Genomic DNA, 24,814 nt, shown 5'->3' with positions numbered 1-24,814 from the left:
TCTGAACGCTTACAAAGGAGCTTTGGTGTGAAACCGTCATCAGACTGAACTACAAGGTCTACTTAAATCACAGAGACAGGTTTAGATGCAGGACTATTTAGATTCACGACATTTATTACACCATAACTTTACCTCTTATCTATTGTTCATTCATTTTGAAAGAGGTAAATGTTTTTCAGATGAACTCTTGAGATTACATAAATGAGGAAAATTTCAAATACCATTGTATTAAATTATCAATTAACATTTGATTTACATGCTGGATATTCATCAATATGGTCATCATGATCAAAATCATCACCAATAGCAGCAACAAGTACCACTTCTACTGCTACCACTACTCTAACTACTACTATAACGACTACTACTACTACTAACTACTACAAGTATGACAAAAGATTCACATTAGGCAGGTGTTTTACAGTAAATTTATAGTACGCCTAACTGCAAATAGGGCATTATAAACAATGGAAATAAAATGATAATAGAAAATGATTTATTGCTATTTAAAACAAGTTACATGAAACCTTACTGCAAATGGTCTTTTTCATTGCTGCTCTTGAAATAATCGTCACCAAAAAAAGGATATCTGTCATATTTGAAATATGATGAAAAACACAAAAACACATCTATTTCCTCTAACTTTTCCAAATGCATTTGTACTGGTAGTAGCCAAACCCAACATCACAAACTTGATATAAAAATAAAAAATATATGATATAGAAAATGATATAAAAAGAAATAAAATTATACCATAAAGGATGAAACACTTTAGAAAAAAAGAGAAAAACAATAAAACCCTCCTGATACAAAATAAAATTCAAATATTGGATTTTGGCTTGTGCAAAATTTGTCCACACGGTGGCGCCGCGTTCCCACTGAGAGGCCTCCGGCCTTTCCCTGCTTGAGTAGTTTGGACCGTTATATCAAAAACATTGCAAAAGCTTTAGTTATTCTTCCTTTTTTAATTCCTGATGAACAGTGACAGTTTTCCTCTTTCCTGTTTTACAGAATGTACAGCATTCGACTTTTGACGAGCACTAGACCATAGAAGCACCTGGACCTGGGGAGGCAGGGGTTTTCACATCAACCCTCCCCTGCTTGGCCATGAAATCACCCTTTAACTGAAGGAGCTTCCTCAGTGTGTGTGTGTGTGTGTGCGTGTGTGCATGTGTGTGTGTGTGTGTGTGTGTGTGTGTGTGTGTGTCCATGCTCGTAATGCCCATAGTAATTGATACCGTTACTGTCTGGTTGTGACAATGGCAGCACCAAAGACCATTACTGTGGTTCCATCGTTCATGTTGATTCACTACCAGCTCTGTGTGCGTGTGCGTTTGTGTGTGTGTGTGTGTGAGTGTGTGTGTGTGTGTGTGTGTGTGTGTGTGTGTGTGTGTGTGTGTGTGTGTGGGTGGGTGCGTGTATGCGTTTGCGCAGCAGTCTCAATCCTCTAATTCACCTCAAGGAACCACTTCAAAAAACAAAAAAATCAGATTTCCCCCATCCCTATCAAGGTTTACTATTGTAGCGTTTAAGCCAGGGAAAGCACCCGGGTGACTGTAAAATGTCTGTTTAATGGGCAACACAACACACAAGCCTGCAATACAACTAACTGTTCCTGCTCAATTCCAGGTAAAAAGTCCCAGAATTCATTGCACCCCAAACCGCACACACATCATCCCCAGCAACCCCAAAATAACACAGAAAACAAGCATTAGCATAAACCCCAACATTTGTGACTCTACATTATTATTGTTTATCATTACATCTTTCCTTCGCTGAAACTGGGGATACTGATGACTTCTGGCCAAATGGACTTCCGCCAAGAAATGTGTGCGGGGCAGGAACAAAATAGTAAACATCATTTCCCTATAATAGAAGTAGGAATCGAACCAGACGAATATGGAAATCATGAATCTCAGGGTCATTTTGCAAACGTGTGGGCCCGGGCTCCTTGGGGAACATAAATAATAAAAGCAGAGACTATTTCCCGGTCTCTGCTGCAGTGCCCTGCACCATTTCCCTGATCCTGTGTGTGTCTGCCCGCAGGGTTTCATCGTCGGGGCTGATCTTCAGTGCAGCCTGGTAATCTTGCAATCCTGTGAGAACACATGTTAAGTTACACAGGTGTGTGTTTTGGCGGATACGGACGTTGCTGTGAGGCATTCAAGCGCTCATTCCTGAAAAACTGTCAAAACTCTTATGTTTGTACGTTCAGACCTTCAACGTAGAGCTGCAACTGGCAGAAAGCGGATCCCCGGCGGACATGGGCTCTGGCCCGCGCAGCCGCATTGGCAGAAATGGCTGGAGTCATCAGTTCAAGGGCCTGCAGAGAAAACGCAATCATTCCACTGAGAATTTGAGAGAAAAAAATAACACAATAGTTTAACTGCTGTTTTTATTCCAGTATGGAACTTAAGTAATTTAATGATCAAGAATGAAATCGCAACTTTTATCAAAATTAAATACTGGAAAATGGAAGTGTCTGGGAGACCAGACGGAACTCTAGAAGTGTGAATAAACTTTGAGGTACTTAAAGGTACAATAAAAATAAGTAAGTTCAGGCCAAATGACCTTTTATTCACTAATGATATTGGTCTTTAGAATTCTACGTTAGCAGCCGAGACAAGAAAAAAAACACTGTAATAGAAGCCTGACAGATGAAGGATCCAAATCTTTGAAACTAATTGCAATTATTTTATGAAAAATACGGATATTACTTGCAAAATATAAGAAAATAACTTTTTTTTGTAGATTCTAAACATTTTCAGTAGAAACCATTCAATAATACTGCTGTCACTTTTCTCGAGGGATTTCCAAACAGACGTATTTCTCTTTAAGATGATAAATTATGAATTATATTAATGATCTGCAGTCCTGAACCCCAAGTATAATACATTATACACATTTCTATTACATTTATTGATTAATATATTGATGATCTGTCCTGTGTGATCACAAATACAAGCAACTACACACCTCTTTCTTGGCAACCGTAGCCACATTTACCAGTATGATGGAAGTGACAGTCACCTTTTTGCTCTTATTCAGACTGCCTGATAAAAAGATTTAAGTATTACTGCAGTTTCACGATGCAGACCAGTTCCTCTGGGCCGGAGTCTTCTAGCTTTGGAGTAATATGCATCTATCTGTTAGGAGGGGGAGGAAATCTATAAGGGGTTGGGCTATTCATCGTGCTTTTATTGGAATTCCAGTGGGTCAGTTTGTCTTGCTTGATCCTCCACTTAACACTTGTTCTGAATATGTTCACAGCAGCCACTCAGTTACTTTATGGTTTTCCAGACATCAGAAAGACATACTGCCATTTACGTCCACTACGTTAGCTTGACTTCTGTAGGTACTGTTGTTTTGATTATAATCTCTAATCCCGGTTCCTGTCTAGTGAAAACCACATTCCTCGCAATGTTTGTCAAAATCTCAGTTAGTCAGTTGTGAAATTCTCCTGCTATTGATCAAATTTAACCCTTTAAATCCCTCTTGGGCCAGCTGAAAAATCCATATTCACAAAGCTGTCACACATGTACATCTATGTGTGTGTGCGTGTTTCTCTCATGTCCTATCTATCGATGATTCATTTTAGCATTTTCGGCCTTTGCTGATAGGACATAACAGATTTGGCAGCACTCAAATCTCCCTGGATAATGTGTGACACATTTGGCCGTTTATCATTAACAGTCACGCAGTCCAGCCGCAATGACATGAACTGCTGAATGTGACTCATCAGATCTGAAAATAAGTATGGTGCACCTATTATGCAAATCACCATACATAACCTTGAAGGACAATCAGATCATCTGATGCCTGAACTCTATCTTGATGGAACTTTGAAGAGTTCAAAGTGCGGGAGGGAAGGAGGGATGCTATTAGTAATTTTAAAGATGAGTGGGTTTATTTTTGACTACACAACACTACTGCTCCCTGCAACACAGCTGGTTGCTAAAAAGTTGGAAGGGAAGTTGGAAGCATTTTCAGGCAAATGAGACTCTCTTTGTGCCCCAAAATGTTTTCCTTTTGAGAAGTTTTGAGAGGAATAAATAAATAAGAAAAAAATGCCACCACTGCATTAAAACATACCAGAGTAGTATATATCATGATGCTATTGGACTGTGATCTTGACACAGCCGCAAGAGCTCCTAAAAATGCCTCATGATTGATTCTATGGCGATGTTGCACAGACCTGAAAGACCCATAACCGGTCCTGGAACTGCTATCTTGGGTACTGCAGCAATCGAATATCATATGATGCAGTTTATTTTTAACATAAAGTGTGAAGCACACCTTGGAGGAATCCTCGATGGCCTTGTGGAGGTTTCTTAACTTCAGATGACATGCCGCCCTGTTGGAATACAGTGCTGGGATGTGCCTGTTGAGTCTGATGGCCAGGTTGTAAGCATTCAGTGCGCCAAGGTAGTTCCCAGAAGTAAAACATTTGCTGGTGGAAAGTAAAGTCCTTATCAGGTGATTTCATTGGCATGAAACAAGAGTCTGTCAATGATGGTTTTAAAATCCCGATAGGTATCACTTACTCTCCTTTCTCCTTCAACCAATCAGGGTTCCTCTCCTCCTCTTTCAAATCCTTCAGTTCTTCAAAGTCTGCGTTCACTGCCCGCCTGGCTTCTGCTTGTTTCTTTAGCCACTGGTAGGAGACACATAGATTTTACCTCAGTGCCACATCGGAACAAGTGCTGGACACTTTTGATGAAATATAATGTCAACACATTAAAAAAAAAAAAAAAAGAAAAAAAAAATCTACCATGCTTGAGTTGACAGCTCCACTTTGGGATGTTTTTTATTTTGGATAAAACTGGTGCTCACCTCTTCCTCCTCAGCCACTCGCGATTCCCTGAGGGCCGTCGGGAAAACCCGAGGAGTGAAAGAGACCTGGATATTTCCGCAGGCTCTTGGAGCTGGGATATCAACTTGTTTTTTCTTGCTCTCTGCTTTAGTGCTGCATCTTTTGACTGCATGTGCGCATGAATATATGGTTAAAAGGACAAGTCAACATTATGGGAAAGTAAAGTAAGATGAGAAACAGGTGCTGTTGTTTCCTCTGTAGGGAGCTACTGATGCATACTCTGCTAGTTAGCTTCGTACAGTGATGGCAAGTGATAGCAGTGATAGCCTAGCTCTGTCAAAAATCATCAAAAGATATATTGTGAACATTGCTCTGTCCTGTGACAGGGGAGAAGTCACTTTAAATGTGTATAGAAATGAAAATCCTAGATGTGGGTTGGATTGTGTATTTGGTAGGCTAACACAAATCATAGACAACCATTCATCGTGCTAAGCTAACTGTGTATGCTCTGTGATGCAGCACAGAGAAATGATGACATCTATCTTCTTGTACAAGGCACTTTGCTCCTGCTGAAATCCACGCACCAACTTTGACATTTCTCCCACCAGATACTCCGTTCATATTCTTTTCTTCAAGTTTGTTGGTTTTGGCAGTTTGACTTTTGACTCGTTCTTCCTCCTCAGCTTTCTCCCTCTGCTTCCTTTGCCATGCTTGCAGTTCGGCAGTGGTCCTCTCCCGTATGTCATCCTTCAACTTTTGGATTCTCTCTCTCTCATCACTTTCAATCTGAGAAGAAATACAAATGTATGAGCATCTCGCGAGTAACCCTTCACTAATTGATGTGAATAGTATTTAGATGATTGAGTATCTGACCTTCATCATTGTCTTCAGAGCATATTTCTTCTCCTTGCATCGCTTCTCTGCCTTGGCTTTGGAGTCTGCAGCAAGCTTTTCCTGGTATTTCAACAGAGCCCGCTCTCTGATCTCCTTCAACTCTGCTTTATCCTCTGAAAGAGTGCCATGAAAGCTCTGTCACCTTGTGAATATCTGGGTGAGTCTTAAAACACTCTCAGAGATCAGGTAAATGGTAATTTCAGACCAGAGGAAAAATTGCAATTTTAGCAATGATTCTGAAAAAAAAGAACATGCAGCCTTTATTATTGCAATATCCCTCATGAATGTGATATTTTTTTATTCAGGCTGTGAAAAACAAGCCTTTAGATGTTGATTTTCCACTTTCTTAATCATGGCAAGATATAATGACCCATCGTGCCCCCCCAAAAAAATATAAAAAATAAAAAAATAAAACAAAACAAACAAATAAACAAGCAAAAACACCGAAAATTAGCATGAAGTATGTGATTGAATACAAATAATGCTCATGCCATCAGATAATCTCAAACTGAAATGGTCTTTACTTTTACAAGGATTTCAATAGGTTTAAGGTCTTAGATTTAAAAGGTGTTGGTAAACTCTAGGCCCCTGAACTGGTCAGTAGGAGAAAACCTCTCACTTGTACTTAGCATCAGATTATCCCACAGCTTGTTGGTCCTCTTTGGTAGACTCAGGGTCAGCACTCCTTCACCAATCTTAGCTGTGCTTCGGTCTTCATCTATGGGTTCGCTTAAGAAGGCCTCGAAAAGAAAAGGCGGGAAATTCACCTTTGCAGGGAGGACAAAGTATGCCACTTCAGTTAGTGAGCAGGCTACTGTTCAAATGACATGTGATGTCATAACTAACTTTATCCTTGAAATATCTTCTTGTAGTTACAAGGGTCTTATCTGCCACTCACATCAATTTAAAAACCAATCTCTAATTCTGATCCGAATATCAGTCTCACAAGAAAAACTGTATTCATGGTTCTTAAAGTAGATTCAAGTTTCCCTGTTGGCAATCAACTTGCTGTTCGGGGCAATTAAGAAAAAAAGAAGAAATCTACTTTAAAAGTTCATCCCACTGAGAATCAATGAGGCCGAGTAATTTAAGGGAAAATAAACATAAAACATTGAGATATGGAAAGAATAACCAGTTTACTAATTTGGCTGAAATCATAAGATCATTTTCAATGAATTCTATAACAAACCAGTAAGTGAACATCAGCAATCAGAAATTAATAAACAAAAAAATAAAGTGGAAAAATGTGAAATTTTTTTAGTTACTTAAGTTCTATAATGAAGCTATCATTGCGAAGGGTTGTTGCCAGTTATCGCGAGACTTCAGCAAAAAAACAACATGCCTTAACCTGAAAACATTGTAAACAATGAAGAATGAGAATAGCAAAATTACGGATCTGAAGTTACGGATCTGTGTACTTTTCTGAGTATTTATAAAGATATAACTGACAGGACGAGGCTCCGCAGGTGAGTCTGGACGGCTGTCCCGACCAACGCTGGGATGTCCGGTTACCTTCAGGTACTCGTCTGTCGACAGAACATCCGGCTTCCCGGCTTTGGCCCCTCTCAGAGGTACGTTTATGTAAACCGTTGACTCCGTCTGCGTCCATGTGTAATCTGTCACAATTACAGGCATCTACGACACCATTCACACCTCTAAAACCTATGAAATTCACCCCGGACTTCAGGAACTCTGAGTAATCGCGTCCCGTCGCTATGGTTACCAAAGAGCTGCGCTCTTTGATGTTGCGGGGGTTGCTAGCTAAACGGTTTTCCAAGCTAGAGCCGAACTTAATACTTGTGTAACCCCGGCGAGTTTATTTGTTATTAAATTTAGCATTTGTCATGTATTTTTTCATGGTTTGGCTCCCTTTTCATGGAAACAGCCAGAGGGGGGTGCTGTTTCAATTAAAAGGGAAACAGGGAAAGAACTTCTAGCTGTCCTTGAGGTGGACTCTAAAACAAGACGTTAAAATGCAGAAAAGTAGCTGCTGCATATCAATCACGAACGAACAAGTAAATAACATAAATGAAAAAAAATCTGCTCGCTATTTTTTTTTTTACTGTATTTTATTTTCTTCCAAATATTGATGATGATGATGATAATAATAATGTAGCATTTGGTAGGGGGGTTGGCTGGCTGAACCCTAGAATCCTTTGCAGCTATGATGACCTTTGGCAGCTTCTCATGGTTCTTTGTTAGACAAGTCCATTGTTTGAATAGTTGTACAATGTTGTTCATGTTTTTATTTTACATTTATTGGGTCTGTATTGTGGATAGTGAGTTGACTAGTTTGTCTTGTCCAAAACATTCCATTCCATTGTTGACGTGTATATGACAAATAAAACCTGAAATGTGTTTGCAAGTCCAATGCCTCTAAGAAGAGAATCTGAAAAATATTTCTGTCAAACAAATGCATGAATGGTTCATTGGTGTGTACGTTTGAAAAAATAAAAATTAGTAGTCATCACAACCTTCAGTGGTACTGATTTGGAATTTCAATTTTGTGTCCTAATCAAGATCATGATGGGACATCATATTGGCATACTGGGGGCCTAACCAGAGCAAAAATAAATGTTTCGTTAACTTTGTGTAATTTTCCTGCAGTAAAATTAATCCAATATCTCCAAATAAGGGCGTCTGCAAAACATACTTAGTGCTCATAGAAAAAGTTTAGGTTTTATAGTCATGGGGGCTCCACTCATTTGCAAGGAAATGAAAAATGCAAAACAACATTATACCATGACCTTTGAGATTCTGCTCCGTCTCAACTGTTTTCTAAAGCTGCACTGTATTTTATAGTAGTGTTATACCTTGTACAATACTCTGCGAAGAGTACGACACCTCGTAACTCTTCTAATCAGGTGGAGATTACAGACTTTATATCTTCTCAGCATCTTTTTCCTGAAAGCAAAGCTGTGATATCCACTAAGGTTTATCTTTATGGAGAGATTGGAGCACATGGAGTGAACTGTGATATGACCAGCTTGCAAACTCTTCTGTGGTATATTGCATTTCCGGCACAGTGATAACAGGGTTTTATTGAGGTGTCTGGGACTGGGTTATTAATCTGTTTTCACAGTGTAAAGCACAGCAAAGCAAATTCTTAGGGTCTTTCAAAGTCATTGTTTTCTGTGTGTGTGTGTTTGTATGTGAGGAGGAGGAGGATTTACATCACTTAGATAAACAGCAGTCAGATTAACAGTGATGTTCCATTTGTGTTGAGAGTGAGGGTCTCCACAGGATGACTCCCGGGGATTTTTTATTTAGAACCTTCAAAGACAACCGTCATATGAACACTGTTATCCTGTGAAAGTGCCATCGGGTAAAATGATGTCACTATTTGGAACCAAAAATTAATAAAGGGTTGCCATTTTTAATTACATTTAATGATGGGTAGTTATATCCATCCACTGAACACAAATGTTCAAGTATTTCCTGCTAATAAGATATCATACATGCACTGAACAACTTTTCAGTACGAAGAAAATAAAGTTTGATTTACATTCTTCAAAAAGTAATTGCATCTGCTCAAATGTACAAGGATGATGCTTTTATCAGTCAGTCATACAATTTCACTAATTGACATTACTGTGTGACGGAAAGTACGGTACAATGTGTTCTGAAATTTGGTGGAAATGTGTATCATGTATTGTAAATTTTTGGTTTATTTGGCAAGTCAAAAAAAGGAAACAATCATAATTCATCTTAATAGTATAACAGAGCCTGTGTTATGAGGAATTCTATTTTTCTATTCTAGTTTTGTCTTCTTTTATTCATCTTTTATGTTTTCTGTCCCATCATTTGGAGGAAAAAGTGTTTGGGTGAAAAGGAGTAGCTGACGCATATATTTCCTGAGATTTTTCTTGAAAATGAGAAAATCACCGTCATTCAAAACATCTGTTGAGTTTCTTTTACTTGTAACTTGAGCAGATCTTTGATGTCAGTCTGATGTCCCCCCCTAGGCGGATTATCTCCGTGTCAGTGCCAGAACTGGCAATCCTTATCAGCTGATATCTTCAACTGATAAACCCATCTCCGTGAAGTGCTGCTTATGTAAAATGTACAAAAACATTGATACCTCTTAAATCATCTGATCAGCTTGTTTTATCTAGTCTCGGTTCCATACCAACTTTTTTTTTCTGATGATGTTTGGTTGAATGTAGGTTGCCATGTCAATGTATATATCAGCGTCTGATTATGGATATAATTTGTGTGACAGTCCAGACAGTTTACTTTGAGACTGGGCTGTGTTGAGATTGAGTTGTTGAATAATAAAAATCCAGTTTTCTAAAGCTGCAAATGTTAACACACAACAAGATATTTGTACAATATTTAATGAGGATAAATATGTTGATATTCACTGTATGTATATTTCATTTTAATCAAAGGTTTGTTTTTATCCTTAACCTGACTCTTGGTGCCGTTAGTTCTGTTTTATGGATATACAAGTGAAGCGCTTCATTGACATTTATGACGTTAACTGCTGTTGTCACCGGATTCCTGAATTCAGATGATTGTAATTAAAGCAGTAGACAAAATACACATGATAAACAACTAATTGGGTGCAAAAAGTTAATTTTTTCGGCTTACATATAACATTCTTGTTTAGAGTACTACAACTAATAATAATAATTATAATTTAACTGAATCATGTATGCCTGCATCTTTTTTCTTTCAGTTAAAATTCAGTTAAATTGAAACACAGTACACAAATTTAATAATATAAAATCAGGTGATTATTTCTATATCTTCAAAATATACTCTCAGGCAAGTCACTCTTCTTTTTTTAAATTCTTTTAAAACTGCTGATAATTTAATGAAATAAAAATTATAAATTTGGTGAGGGCACATGGTGTATTAATGCTTCCTCCACTTTGCATCCATTTCTCCAAAAGTAACCATCAGATACCAAGTCAAAATCTTTGCATGTCATAATGTAACCCTCCAGAACATCCAATTGAACATTTTGCTTTGTCATACCCAGTAGATTAATTTTATCATGATTTATCACCTTCGGCTACGCAATCAGCCAGCAAGAAGAGGCAAGATAAAAGCAAGGCCAGCGATAGAATCACAATAGCCAAGTTAACATTTTACAGTCTTTGTGTCTTAAAATGTTCTTTCATTCATTTGTTATCTACTCCATATCCTACATTTAGGGTCATTGAAATGGTAGAGCATTGGGATTATATTTTACTCATATATATACTACTGGCCTGAGAAGCAACTTATAAGACTACCAGTAACTGAATAATGGAAATACTATTCTTGGCAGCATGAGAATGTCATTGTCAGATTAGAGGGCATTTACACCAGAGCTTTGTAGCATCTTTATGTATTCCATACACTTTTGTCCTATCAGAGGAAGTGGATTGAATTGGAAAGCTGAACTGTGGTTAACCTTCTAACCTATCCGCCAGGAACTCTCAGAAAGAGGAGGAAGGGCCTTCTGGTTAACTCATGCCCCTCATACAGTGGAGTGGAGTTGGTGGCAGACAGTTGAATGAGATGAAACAAATATGCTCACACAAATACTCATCTAGCCTTCAACAGTATATCAGAATAGTTGCAGATTTTTATCCCATAATCTTTTCTCTCTCTGTATATATATTGTTACACATATTGGGTTTTTGCTAATTCATTTTTTGTTATGACTCAGCATGTTTCTTTATTTCCTTGCCTGCCCACTTATGGTGCTCTGACTACAATTTTCCCCCATTGTGGGACTGATAAAGGGTTATCTTATCATATCTCATCGTATCTTATCCAGTTCTTTCTGCCAACAGCTGTGTGGAAAATTAGAATGGCGCTAAACTTTATCCCAATTTTCCAACACCTAGCCATGTTAAATATTTTCAAGAAACGTGAGAGTGGAATTAAAGTTCACACACCTTTTTGCATTGTAAGTTGTGTATTTTTACACCTTATTTACACCTCCGGCATAACAACGTGTTTTGATTAAACAGTCAATCAGAGTTCATAAGAATGGACATCAAGCCGTAATAATCCCTAATCCTTCATCACCAAACCCCTCTTCCCAGTTCTGATACCGTAAAGACAAAGCCATTGATTTAAATACTCTCAATGAAAGCTAAACTTATCAGCAGCTCAGCAGCTCAGCAGCTCAGCAGCTCAGCACTCAGCGAGTTTCACTTCATTCTAACACTTTCTAACAACTTCATCACAATATGACTAGACCAGTGAAATCCACGCCCCCCCCCAAAAACCTTACTTTCTATCAGTAAGCAGTACCTGTCTGCTGGCAGTTTGGTTATGCTAACTAAGGTGTTCATATTTGCATTTAAGTAGAAGTTAAATCCAGTTAAAGGTGAATATGTGTCTCTGTCCATCCGGTGTCTATTGAATGTTGGTGTAGCCCAAATGTATAACGTGGTCTTGGATGGGATAATTTCGCAATGTGACTCAGGAGGGCTTTTGAAGCACTGGGTACTTAATGTTTCATGAGTCATTGTGGGAACAATAATAACTGCTGTTTACAGCATCCATAAAATATCACAAGATGAAACAATGGAAAAAACTCCTGTTGAAGTATAACTACAGAGTAACATATGAGGGATTTTTTTCTGGATTGCGCAAATACAATTTTAAGCCTGACGCAGCTGCCCAACATTCTCATCATAATGTTATTTTTCTCCCCACATGCAGACAAAGGGGGAGATGATTATAATTCAGCCAAAAAAATTTAAATCTATAAATAAGAAAAGCTGATGGTACTTCGGTACTTTTTGTGATTATTTTTCCAACTATTCGAAAGAAGTTGTGCCGATGTTTCTCTGAAAACTGGCAAGAAATAACCCCTAAATCTACCAAATATTATTAACATTGTCAAACAATTTTTAAGTAGGGAGTCTGCGGGGGATTTTCTTGAAATGTGAAAAGAAAAACTTGTAACTGAAGCAAACAGTTGCACATACAAAGGATCAAACAAACAGACCGAACACAGAGGAAGTGTAAGAAATATCTTTTGGGAAACACAGAACACTAAATATTAAATTAATGTAATGAGATTATGGACAAGAGGCAGAAGATGAATGGATGAATTTTAAAATATGTTGTATCAAAGGTGGAGTGTCTGTTGCACAAAAGAAAAGGCATCTTCCAACCCAAGTAATGTTAACGATAGGGATTCAAATACCAGAAAAATAGCTGATCTCAGGTATTGACCTTGGTGGCAAACAGTGACAGTAGTTGTCTTTACAAGGTTGGCTGGAAATTTACAGCGGGACTGTTAATGTATCACCAGCCTCAATGACTGGCTACATATAGTGGTTCATCTCCCTGCCTCACTTCCACTGTTTGAGTGCGGGGACTTCAGCACAGACAGGCAACATGGCTAAAGGCTTCTATGTCAGTAAAGCTGTGGGAGTGGTGGCCATTGTGCTGGGAGCAGGAGCTGTGGCCACCATCATTGCTCTTAGCGTGGTCTACTCACAGGAAAAAGCTAAAAATGACGAAATACTCGAGGAAACAACATCCAAGCCCCCTGTCACCACTCCTGCCCAGTCCAATGAGCCTTGGGACAAATATCGACTGCCAAAGGCTCTGGTACCGATCTACTATAATGTCACACTGTGGCCTCGACTCATTGAAGATCCGACAAGTGGACTCTTCATTTTTACAGGTGAAATTTTGATTTTTGATTAATTACATACAACAAAAAAAACCTAAAGCTTGAAATGCAAGAAATTATTCCATGAATTTTCATGGCCTCCATCAGGCAAATTGAACTACTGTCTACAAAAGTCCAGGGGATGACTGTACACTTAATTTATACAATTTGAGAACATAAATATATGTATAAGGAAAACAATTCTCAATGTTCCAAAATTAAAGAATTCAAAGATTTAAAGGGTTTTTTAAATATGTATTTAGCATGTTCTAGGAATATCAGGCTTGACATTGAAAGATTCTTCTTGTTTGTTCCAGGTGAGTCCATGGTGGAGTTTGACTGTGTTGAGGAAACCGATCTGATCCTCATCCACTCCAACAAGCTGAACCACACCAAGTATGGAGAGAATGACTTGGCGATGCTTGAAGCAGTGGATAGTGCACACAAGGCCCCTTCCATCAAGTTGTCTAGGTTGGAGTATAAGACTCAGTACTTGGTTCTGCAGCTGCATGGTAAACTGAAGAAAGGCCACAAGTACCGTCTTCACACCAGCTTCACCGGAGAACTGGCCGACGATCTGGGAGGCTTCTACAGAAGTGAATACATGGAAGGGAACCAAAAAAAGTATGTGCCAATTGATATAATTACAATAACAATGATGAATGACGGAATTTCACGAACGTCAGCACGGAAGACTTGGACTTGAATGGTTTAGAATCAAACCCCAAAATGCTGACTCAAGTCTGACTTAAGTATTATGAATCATAATCAATCACAGACGTTTCAGAATTGCCTTGAGATTTCTATTTGTTTAGACAGATTCAAAGTTGTTGCTTTTTTTTTATTTTTTATTTTTTATTTTGACTCACCTTAGACTCGAGCATGGACTATTCAGACTTGAATGAGACCTGAGTGTGCAGGAGCCAAATCCAGAGAACAAACTCGAGTCCTAACCAAATTGCACGAGCTAAAACTTTACTTAAGTACAGGGATGGGGACCTACTTAGTGTACGATACCATCTCAAGACTGACTCTGGTTTTACATTCCTCGGCTTGTGAATCAACCCAATCTGGACAGTTGAAGTTTGAAACTTCACCTAAGTGTTGACACCAACTCCAATCTCAGAACTCAAAATCAGATGCAAAATCAAGTCCCATTCCTTGTAAGTTAACTTGAACTCCGCCTTGGAGGGCAAAAACATCAGTCAGCCTCCAGGATGGCTCAAATGTGGAGTCCAAACATCACTTCATACAAATAATGGTCTTATGTCATAGTTACAGTTAGATTCCTGAAGAATGGCCCCAGCCTGATTTCATTTAGACTCTGGCCTTTTGGACATTTTGGACATATGTTTTTTCATCAATTATAACTTATACATAAAAATAAGAATTTAGAACAATTTTTGTAAAAATGAGGTGTGGCTGAAAAAATCAACACATATTATCCTATATCATTGGGAGTTGACGTAGGGAAAATTTTATAGATGGTGTTGCCATAGGGGCAATAAAGAATAATCATGTTTTATCATTTGCAACATCAGTTATGTATAGTCTCAGTGCTATAGAAGTGAACAAACACAAATGTTTAAGTGCCTTTGCAGGTGTACTAACAGATGCATATTTTTCTTTCAGGTATGTTGCCACCACCCAAATGCAGCCAACAGATGCCAGGAAGGCTTTCCCTTGTTTTGATGAGCCGGCTATGAAAGCCATTTTCCACATAACTCTGATCCATGACAGAACAACCAAGGCCCTTTCTAACGGAGCAGAAAAAGGTTTGTTTTTCCAATACAAACCGACTGGAACGCACAGAAAGTGTTTAATTTTGAAAATGTGATACAAGAGTTTGTATTCTATTTTCTTCCGCAGACTCAACAGACGAGGTCATCGACGGCAAAAATGTTCGAAGAACTGTTTTTGAGCCGACAAAGAAAATGTCCACGTATCTATTGGCGTTTATTGTCAGTGAATTTGAATCCATCAATAGTACCGTGAATGGGACTTTGGTCAGTAACCCCATATTTCATGACTTTCAAGACTTTCTAATTGGGTTTAATTTTGTTTTTCATGTGTTACTGCCATAGCAATAGCCACGTAATCTTACAAGTGACAGATTTAGTAATTTAATGAGATGAGATATTTGACGAAGGGATATAGGATTTCAGTTTAAATATAACGAAATCGGATGGTATTGTACTGCATGAAGCTGTGGACCAGTGTTGTATCAGTCATTTCAGAACCTGCACCAATATATCATAAATATCGACAGTTACTTTTGGTTGATGATAGTTGGCAGAAAAACAATTAAACAGCTTTGAAGCTTTCTTGAAAAGAAATAGTAATGAATGAATAATGAGAATTCAAAAAATATCTCCTTTGTTTTTGTTCTCGTTTACTAACAAGAATTCACTATAATTAATTCCAGTATCTACAAAGATGGATTTATGGTAACAGCTGTTTATAGTTGACAGTCTGTTTGAAGACTTACCATCAAGCTGTAAATCTGATTTGTCCCTAAGATTTTTCTCTCTCCCAGTTTCCAATTATTGATTTTGAATCTGAAGCAAATGCACATTATAACGCTGTGCTTTCATTTTGTGTGTGTGTGTGTTTATGCTCGTCTTATCTGGGCTCAGATCCGAGTCTTTGCTCGGAAGTCCGCTATGGACGCCAACCAAGGGGATTATGCACTGGAGAAAACTGGAATGATTCTCGAGTTTTTCGAGAAGTATTACAATTCCCCTTATCCTCTGCCCAAATCTGGTGAGTAAGCCACCCTTGATGACAAGCAGCCACTCTGCTCCTGCAAATCATTTTTGATGTCATAGATAGTGATGTTCTCAAGAATCACAAAACATAATAAAAACAAGTTAGGTATGTGTAAAGGTCATCAACAAACCTCATCTTTGATCCATCTTTTTTTTTCTATAGATCAGATTGCCCTGCCGGACTTCAATGCTGGTGCCATGGAGAACTGGGGTCTTATCACTTACAGAGAGACGGCTCTGCTGTATGACAAAGTTTATTCATCCAATTCCAACAAGGAGCGGGTCGCTACCATCATTTCTCATGAACTGGCTCACATGGTGAGTTTTTAACACTCTGGCTGGAAAATGCTTTAATGGAGTGGTTCATATGAATTCATATGAATTAGCGAAAAAGGTCCCAGCTTGGAGTCTGACCTTTCTGTGTGGAGTCTCCATGTTCTCCCCCTGTCTGCATGGGTTTCCTCTGGCTTGTTCAGTTTCCAAAAACATGCAGTAGGTTGACTGGAGACTCTAAATTGCGCAGATGCATGTGTGGCAGAGTGAATGGTTGTTTGTCTCTATATGTGGTTCTGTGTTTGACTGGTCCAATGATAGTTGGGATAGGTACTAGCCCCATACAGCCCTGACTGTAGGATATTGTGATGAAGATAATGAATGAATGAACGGACTTAAAGTTAGAGTTTGTTAGAATCACCACACAACTGTTCAGGTTGATTTAATAAAAGTGGGACATTGGTGAACCCTGCACTTTAAAGCTTCAGTCTTGCTAAAACGGGTAGTTTGATCACAGATCTTTGTATCTTTCAGGTCCAGATCTAGTCTTAAGTCTTCTCGACCATCCTTTTTTATTTACTAATTCATGGGATCCTGATCGGTGAGAAGACCAATTTTATCAAGTGGTTCCCTTCTTAAAACTTTCTGCCTTTCCTTTCAGTGGTTTGGAAATCTAGTGACGCTTCAATGGTGGAATGATCTGTGGCTGAATGAAGGCTTTGCCTCCTACGTTGAATATTTGGGAGCGGACCACGCTGAAAAGACTTGGGGAGTGGTAAGGATTACCCTTCAACCTCTTGGCCTTTGTCTTCAGCATCATGTGCAATGAGCGGTGTTGGACTAACTCTTGTTTCTTTCAATAGAAAGACCTTATCGTGCTCAACGACATCCACAGGGTTTTTGCCGTAGATGCCTTGGCGTCTTCTCACCCTCTGTCCTCTAAGGAGGAGGACATCCAAAGGCCGGAACAGATCAGTGAGCTGTTTGACGCCATTTCATACAGCAAGGTGATTTACCCACTCTAAGTCAAATTTCCCACTGGGCTTCAAGATCACTCTGTACCAGCTTCGGTCACTCGTCTGTTCTTAAGTCATTCTATCTGCTCAACCCCAGGGAGCGTCTGTTTTGAGAATGCTGTCTGATTTCCTGACCGAAGAAGTCTTCACTGCAGGACTCCAAGTAAGTTGTTGATGACATTGATGTTAAATGACTGTTGCATGTTATCTGTTTAACACCGCTAACCAAACCAAATTCCATGGAGTTGAAAAATTACTTGGCGATTAAAGCTATTCTGATTTTGATTCTGAAGTGTGATATATTGGGGGTTCAGAGATGGCTGGATGGGGGGTGGGGCATGGGAGTTGCACAACTGTAGAGGCAGACAAAAAGGTTAGAGGAGCAAGTCGCCAATGTTTATTCAGGATATATATATATATTTTTTTCTATTTTTATATACAAATACAAACCAAAACATGCTTTCATTGTTTGGCTTCCAGATTAATTTTGTACGGGGGGATTTTTCTGATTAATTTACCATTTTATGGGGGCTGCTGTAGCTCAGTGGGGACGGTGGGCATCCCTCCAATCGGATGATTGGCTGTTCGATCCCTGGCTCCTCCTGTCTGCATCATGAAATGTCCTTGGGCACGATACTGAAGCCCCATTTACTCGATGGCCTGGTTAGCGTCTTGTGTGGTAGCTCTGCCGCTCTGTTTGTGTGTAAATGCGATTGACTGTAAAGTGCTTTGGAACCGCATTAACCAGTTTAACAAAAGAGTTTTTGAGTTGCTAGATTGCTAGCTTTGTTTTCTTGTTCTTTTTTGGCTCTTCAGTCCTGACATGTTGCCCAAAGTGCTGTCCAAAATGATCATCGCAATGACGATTCAGTTTAAAAATATGCCACTTACTTCCATCCTTTCAAATTCCATCGTTTTTCATGCATAAGTCCATCTTGAGGATATAGAATATATGTGTTGTTTGTGGACGAAAATTCAAACAAATAAGTGCAGACCTGGTGGAGTGGACACTAGTGACAACAGTTATCCAGTAAACAAGTGTTAGCAAAAGTGCAAATCGTGTAATCCATTCTCTCTATTTGTGTCTGTTTGCCCTGCAGACCTACCTGACTGAATTTGCATACAAAAACACAGTCTACACGCAGCTTTGGGACCATCTGCAAGTGGTAAGCCATTTCACCGAAGAACATCTGAAAACCCTCCCCAACAAGCAAAACCGCTCTGCTCTCACATCGTTGTCTTCTCTGTTTGCAACAACAGGCTGCCAATAAGAGTGTCAATCTTCCCTCCTCCATCCATGAAATCATGAACACCTGGGTGCTGCAGATGGGCTTTCCTTTGGTCACGATTAACACAGCAAATGGAAATGTATCCCAGAAGCACTTTCTCCTGGATCTGGACTCAGATGTTGTGGCTCCATCTCCCTTTAAGTATGTATTGTATAATGATTTGTATGATTTGTATCACCCAACCCCCATCCTGGGGTTTTGTCAACCCCTATTGCAAGCTTTTCATTTATGTTGTTTAGGTGAACATTCATTTTACTTGTAATTACTTAAAATGCAACCAATAAGATATATATCTAAGTCAACAAATAGTCAAAAGGGATATTAACCTTTTTTATTTTTAAGAAAATACACAGTCAATGTCTATTGCAACAGGCTATTTCTAATTATTTTACAACAATTCCAAAAAATTATAACAGTATTATATTGGTATTGGTTAATTTGACATTCTTTTGCGTGTTTGCAATTCAACCATTGAACCAATAGAAACCAGCCACGTGACCAAGTGAAAGGGTAAAGCAATATTATATTGGTATGAAATTTGAAGAGATAAAAAGGTAATTTGTCAACCAGTGAAAGTGAAATGTCTTGAAATTATTGATACATTTAATTGTGTTTACAGCTACCAGTGGATCGTCCCAATAAAATGGATGAAGAATGGAAAGAACCAGAGTATAGAGTGGCTGGAGACAAAATCAGGTGATGTACATGAACTCCATTAAGAGGGTTGGGACTTTATCCAGCTAACAACAACTAATCCATGGGATGGGGTGACTCAGGGCGTTTGCGTGGTTTTCCTTGGAACCAAACATTCCTAGTTCAATTACTGCGTTCTTCCTTGCCAGTCGAAATGTTGTTGAGCGAGACACTGAACCCCTAAGTGCTCCCATGCCACTGTTCATTAGCTACCTTCTGCTCATGGGTTTAAATGGGGTGGTTAAATTTCACTATGTTGTGCTGTATGTATAACTGAACGTGACAATAAAGGTATTTCACTTCATACGGGGCTATGGATCGAACTAGAATCATCATCCCACTGAGTAATTATGTATTGTTAAAAATAATGACTCCCACTCTTTCTGTAGAAATCATACCCGCGATGAAGGCCACAGGACAGGAATGGGTGCTTGCTAACTTCCACATGGTGGGCTACTACAGGGTGAACTACGACCAGGCCAACTGGGATCGACTCCTCCATGTTCTGAGCACCAACCATACGGTGGGTCGGGTGACTGTACTTGTCAGGATATTTCTATTAGTGGATTTTATATGTATCGATCTATTACCTAATATCTATAATCAATATTGTCCATCATCACCCCCAGTGACACGTTTGCTCTTTATTTCTCTCACAAAGCAAATTCCGGTGATCAACAGAGCTCAGTTGGTGGACGACGCCTTCAACCTGGCCAGGTAAGTCCTACTTAACATATCATCATCATGAAGGGAATGAATGATGTTTGGGGTTTTCGTCTCTGCGATGAATTTGGTTGTATAATAAAATTTGCAATCATCACCCAGGTATGCAAACGCTTTGGCTTGGTTAACAGTTTTTACTTGTCATTATCCTGAAGGGCAAAGATCATTCCAACAGTTAATGCTCTAAAAACCACCTTGTACCTGAACGAGGAGAGGGACTACATGCCCTGGGAGTCAGCCTTGAATAACCTGGACTACTTCTACCTCATGTTTGACCGCAGCAGGGTTTACGGTCCCATGCAGGTGGGATTTCTAACATGTAAAATCAATGATTTTCAAACATATATCCTCTTATCCTAATGCTTCAAATGGTCTTTCTTGTATTTTTTGTGTTTTAGGCGTATTTGAATAAGCAGGTGAAAGATTTGTTTCAGTATTATGAGAACATGACTGGCAACTTGGAGAAGGTGCCCAATGGACACCTGGACCAGTGAGTAAAGAGACAATAGTGATCAATTAATAATTTTCAAGAAATAGAAAAAATTGTAAACACTACATTGATGAGAAAGGATGTGTATCAAATCTTAACCAGCATCCTGAATATTAACACTTCCATTGACTTTCATTATCTGACATTATTTCACCTAGAATATCTTATCAAAATCGTATTTAAGAAACACATCTTGTGCACACAACGCTTTTCCTCACATTTCTTGATTGAAAATCTGAAAGGCAACTTAAGATTATTAGTCTTTAAAAGTCCTTCTTTTCTATAAACGATAATACACCTTTTAAATGTGATGGTAACGATGAACACCTCCTCAAGGCTCCTGAAGCGATTTCTGTTTTTGTTGAAGAACAACCTAGAATATGAAATGTAAGGTGTTTTAGGAAGCTTTGCCTCTTCTCAACTGTCCTTCTCTCTTCAGATACAATCAGGTGAATGCCATCAGTCTGGCCTGCAGGACGGGCCATGAAAAATGCCTGAATCTGACCAAATCATTGTTTGAGCAGTGGATGAATACGAAAAACAATACGTGAGTGCATCAGTCAACACACTCTTTCATTTTTTCTTTCTTCCTATGTCAGACGATCTTCACGGATTATCAAACTTTCTGCTTCATCTGGTTCTTTCATGCCAAGAACAAGTTTTTTTTTTTTCACAAGCCATAAAAAGAATCGTCCCCGACATGACTTTCATTGACTTTCATTTCCTGTGTCTCCAGCATTCACGCAAACCTGCGGTCCACGGTTTACTGCAACGCTATAGCCGCAGGGGGCGTCAAGGAATGGGAATTCGCCTTGGGCGAGTTCCTTAATGCCACCATTGCGAGTGAAGCTGAGAAACTGCGTTATGCTCTTGCGTGCACAAAGCAACCCTGGTTACTCAACAGGTACTCACATCACAACCCTCTTATTATTATCAATATCACCTAAGAGGGTGCTATGACACAACACTGAGCTGTCGACTTTTTCAGGTACCTGGAATACACCCTGCAGCCAAATGTGATCAGAAAGCAGGACGCCACTTCGACCATTGTCTACATTGCAAGCAATGTGGTCGGTCAGCCTCTAGCCTGGGACTTTGTCAGGGCTCACTGGTCGTACATTTTCAATCAGTAAGTACAACCATTTCTTTTCTTGTAACCGCTAATATCATTGTGTTTCCACCTGGTGTGTGTGAAGTCAAAATAAGGGTCGTTATTCTGAAAAAGCAGAAAATCTGTTTTCCTGATAACAGTGAACAGAGGTTCATTGAAACAATAGAATATCCAACATGGGGCTGGCTGGGGTGACAACTTTATTGACTCAAAATGGTCGGATTAATAAAATTGTCCTGCTGACCTTTAGTCTCGACTCAGAATCGCACCATGTTGGACTGTAACTCTGGACATAGTGGCAGCATTTCAAAGTGCTTAAAGTTTTATTGTGAACAACAACATGTTGGGCCAACAGTTACCAATGAGGTCATCAGATCCTTTACTCACAACGTAAGAATACCTTTGTCTTCAATAGTCACTAGTAGTATCACTGAATGAAAAATGTTCCTTAAAGAGAAATGAAGGTGACAATTTTAAGATAAATGAGTTAATGGACTCAAAAGTCACAATATGAATTGAGATAAAGTCTACAGACCTAACCGAGATAGTTGAGCAATCTTATAAAAGCTTTTGCTATGCCTGTTAGCAAAATATTTAATTACTTTTCTTGATATTGCTTGATATTGGGATTATATTGAATTAAATTTATTGTTTATTTGAGTTACTGTGACTTAAAATATTTCAGGTTTTTCAAAACTGGGGTCATTCTCATGACCTTCACAGCGTGTTTCTATCAAACTGGGCCCGATGCCGTGTATCAACCTACTACATGTAACAGTGCATGAACACTGAATTCAGCTTGCTGAGTATGTTTTCCTTTGGATCTTTAGGTATGGTGGTGGATCCTTCTCCTTCTCCAACCTCATCAATGGAGTCACGAAACGCTTCTCCACAGACTTTGAGCTTGAACAGGTCAGATATTCTTCAGTGGTTGTTTCGGATTACATTTAGATTCCTAATTTTACAAATGATTCAGGTCTTATGCTGGGGTCTAATCCTTGGTCTTGGTCCTTATTTGGGCCCCAGCCCAGGTCCTAGGCCAGAGGTGGGCAAACATTTTTATCCGCGGGTCGTATGGAGATAGTATATTAAGACAGCGGGCCGTAATAATCAAAACTTTCGCTTTATACCATACCATCAAAATTAAAAAAAACATTAATTTTTTACTTTAAATTCATTCATTTTGAATCAACAATGTTGAAACACCAAAGAAAATAATATTTTAATGATGAGAATAAAGTGCATAATGAATATTGACTAAGATAAAATTTTGCTGATATTCGTAGTAAAAGAGCTCGCCGGCCGCACTGGAAACTCGCGAGGGCCAAAATCGGCCCGCGGGCCGTAATTTGCCCACCCCTGTCCTAGGCCAACTGTTATCTGAGACTGACTCTTTGAACCATCTTTGTGTTTTATCATTCATGTTTTTGTCTCAAATGGTTCCTTAATATGACTCCTCAAATGTTTTCCCACAGCTGAAGAATTTCAAGGAAGACAACGCCCATGTCGGTTTTGGCTCAGGAACCCTGGCTCTGGATCAGGCCTTCGAGAGGACAAGGGCCAACAAGAAGTGGATCGAGGAAAATGAGGCCAGCGTTTTGAAATGGTTCAATGACAATCTGAAGGAGCCCGTAAAGCCTTGACTGAGCTGTCAAATGCAATTTGATTTCCATGGCAACAACAGGTTGAATACAGAAGTTGACACGTAGAACTGAATTGACTGTGTGTTACAGACTGTGTGCGTGACTCAGTTTAATATTGATGGACAAAATTAGAAGGAAATACTAATGGAAGTACATATACACTGATTTAAGGTTTGGGGGCATTGCTTTCACTCCTAGCATGAAGTGACAGTACGTCATATTCAGGAGAGCTTCAACAGAGGCAGATACTGAGAGGGAATTATATAAATAAAAGTTGCACGTGTTGTGCCATTTATTTGTAATGTATGTTTGACTTTTTCAACATTTCTATTTCATTATGAAGTTAGAAAATCATTTTTGTATATTAAGCGCAATGTATTTCACATAGACATTTTTCCATTTACTGCATATCAATAATGCCTGGTGCTTTTTTTTTTTTAATTTTATATGAAATATTTCAGGTCCAGGATGTAAATTTTCCACATGTGTAACTGTTTGTCATTTTAAGGGTATTTCAAATCTTTCTGTCAAGGCAAATTGGTTCAAACATGTTTGGTATTTCACCCTTACTCTTATTTATTATTCCAATATGCTGTATTATTTGCTTTTTGGCTTTTCCAACAATCATGTAATGAATTACTAGCCTGAAGAATTAAACCAGCATAAGAACAGACATTCTCTACTCGCACAGATGAATTTGTTGCTTTTTCGGGGACAGGCTATTCTTTGAATTCATTTTGAAAATAAAATAAACATTTGTATTGTCTTTGGAGATTCTCAGTCACTCAAATCATGGTGAATTCTTGTTGAAATCTTCTTGTCTTGGCCACTGGACTTGAATTTCTTCACTTGAAGACCTTTCCCCCCCTCATCCAAGAGGCTTCATCAGTTCTAATGACCTATGGGGAATTTACGAGTATAACTGCCAGGTTTTTGGGCAGGTCTAGGTTATATATTTTTATTACCTCTTAGATTGTTGTCTGTACTCTTGCATCCACACATACACAAGCATTTTCTACATGTAGCCCGAAATAAAATGTGATTTTTAACATCATTTTAATGAATCATAATTAAACAAAATAAGCTGTCCGTTAAAGGCTGTATTGAAATACAATGACTTGAGGCATTGGTTTTAATTTGACCAAAATCTCCTCAAATTTTAGGTTACAGTTGATCTGAATTAATCACAGTGATGGTGATGATGATAATTATAATGTTGTTTATGATGATGAGCACCTGAGAGCGACCCATTCTGTCACAAATGTTTTTAATGCTTCCAGCTTGCAGTAAGAAGGTTTCTGGTTCCATCCGATTTTGGACCTTTCTGTGTGGATGAAACACATTCTCCCCATGGCTTTTCCCTGGGCTCTGCAGCTCCACCACCCTTTTAAAAGACTCTAAATGACAACGAACAGTTGTAAACCTTTTTAAGTGGCCCTTTGATTGGTCAGCTTTAAAATCGCTCACT

At 38.8% G+C, this 24,814-nt stretch overlaps 2 protein-coding genes across 2 annotated transcripts; one reads left to right on the top strand and one right to left on the bottom strand.

The window, feature by feature from the left end:
- Positions 1-1,580: 1,580 nt before the first annotated feature.
- On the bottom strand, positions 1,581-7,342 carry dnaaf4 (dynein axonemal assembly factor 4). The gene is made up of 9 exons (XM_086163592.1): positions 7,220-7,342; positions 6,327-6,474; positions 5,687-5,820; positions 5,398-5,599; positions 4,834-4,979; positions 4,545-4,654; positions 4,297-4,450; positions 2,218-2,323; positions 1,581-2,096 (listed from the first exon to the last, which is right to left on the bottom strand). Exons 1-9 carry the CDS (start codon positions 7,340-7,342, stop codon positions 1,981-1,983), a joined length of 1,239 nt encoding a protein of 412 aa, XP_086019718.1. The 3' UTR covers positions 1,581-1,980.
- Positions 7,343-13,060: 5,718 nt separating this feature from the next.
- Positions 13,061-24,061, top strand: LOC147225078 (aminopeptidase N-like). The gene is made up of 21 exons (XM_086163170.1): positions 13,061-13,352; positions 13,658-13,964; positions 14,973-15,115; positions 15,210-15,346; positions 15,977-16,103; positions 16,272-16,426; positions 17,043-17,156; positions 17,245-17,388; positions 17,495-17,560; positions 18,498-18,563; positions 18,658-18,827; positions 19,306-19,382; positions 19,769-19,902; positions 20,041-20,096; positions 20,258-20,405; positions 20,501-20,592; positions 21,032-21,139; positions 21,329-21,496; positions 21,581-21,721; positions 22,534-22,615; positions 23,179-24,061. Exons 1-21 carry the CDS (start codon positions 13,061-13,063, stop codon positions 23,344-23,346), a joined length of 2,895 nt encoding a protein of 964 aa, XP_086019296.1. The 3' UTR covers positions 23,347-24,061.
- The last annotated feature ends 753 nt before the right edge of the window (positions 24,062-24,814 follow it).

This window comes from Fistularia commersonii, chromosome 17, assembly GCF_037954325.1.
Source record: "Fistularia commersonii isolate RoL2024-O1a breed Wild chromosome 17, RoL_Fcom_v1.0, whole genome shotgun sequence".
In the NCBI taxonomy this organism is placed as follows: domain Eukaryota; kingdom Metazoa; phylum Chordata; class Actinopteri; order Syngnathiformes; family Fistulariidae; genus Fistularia; species Fistularia commersonii.
Note: the sequence above shows the minus strand (reverse complement) of the source record. Positions and strands in the feature narration are given on the sequence as shown.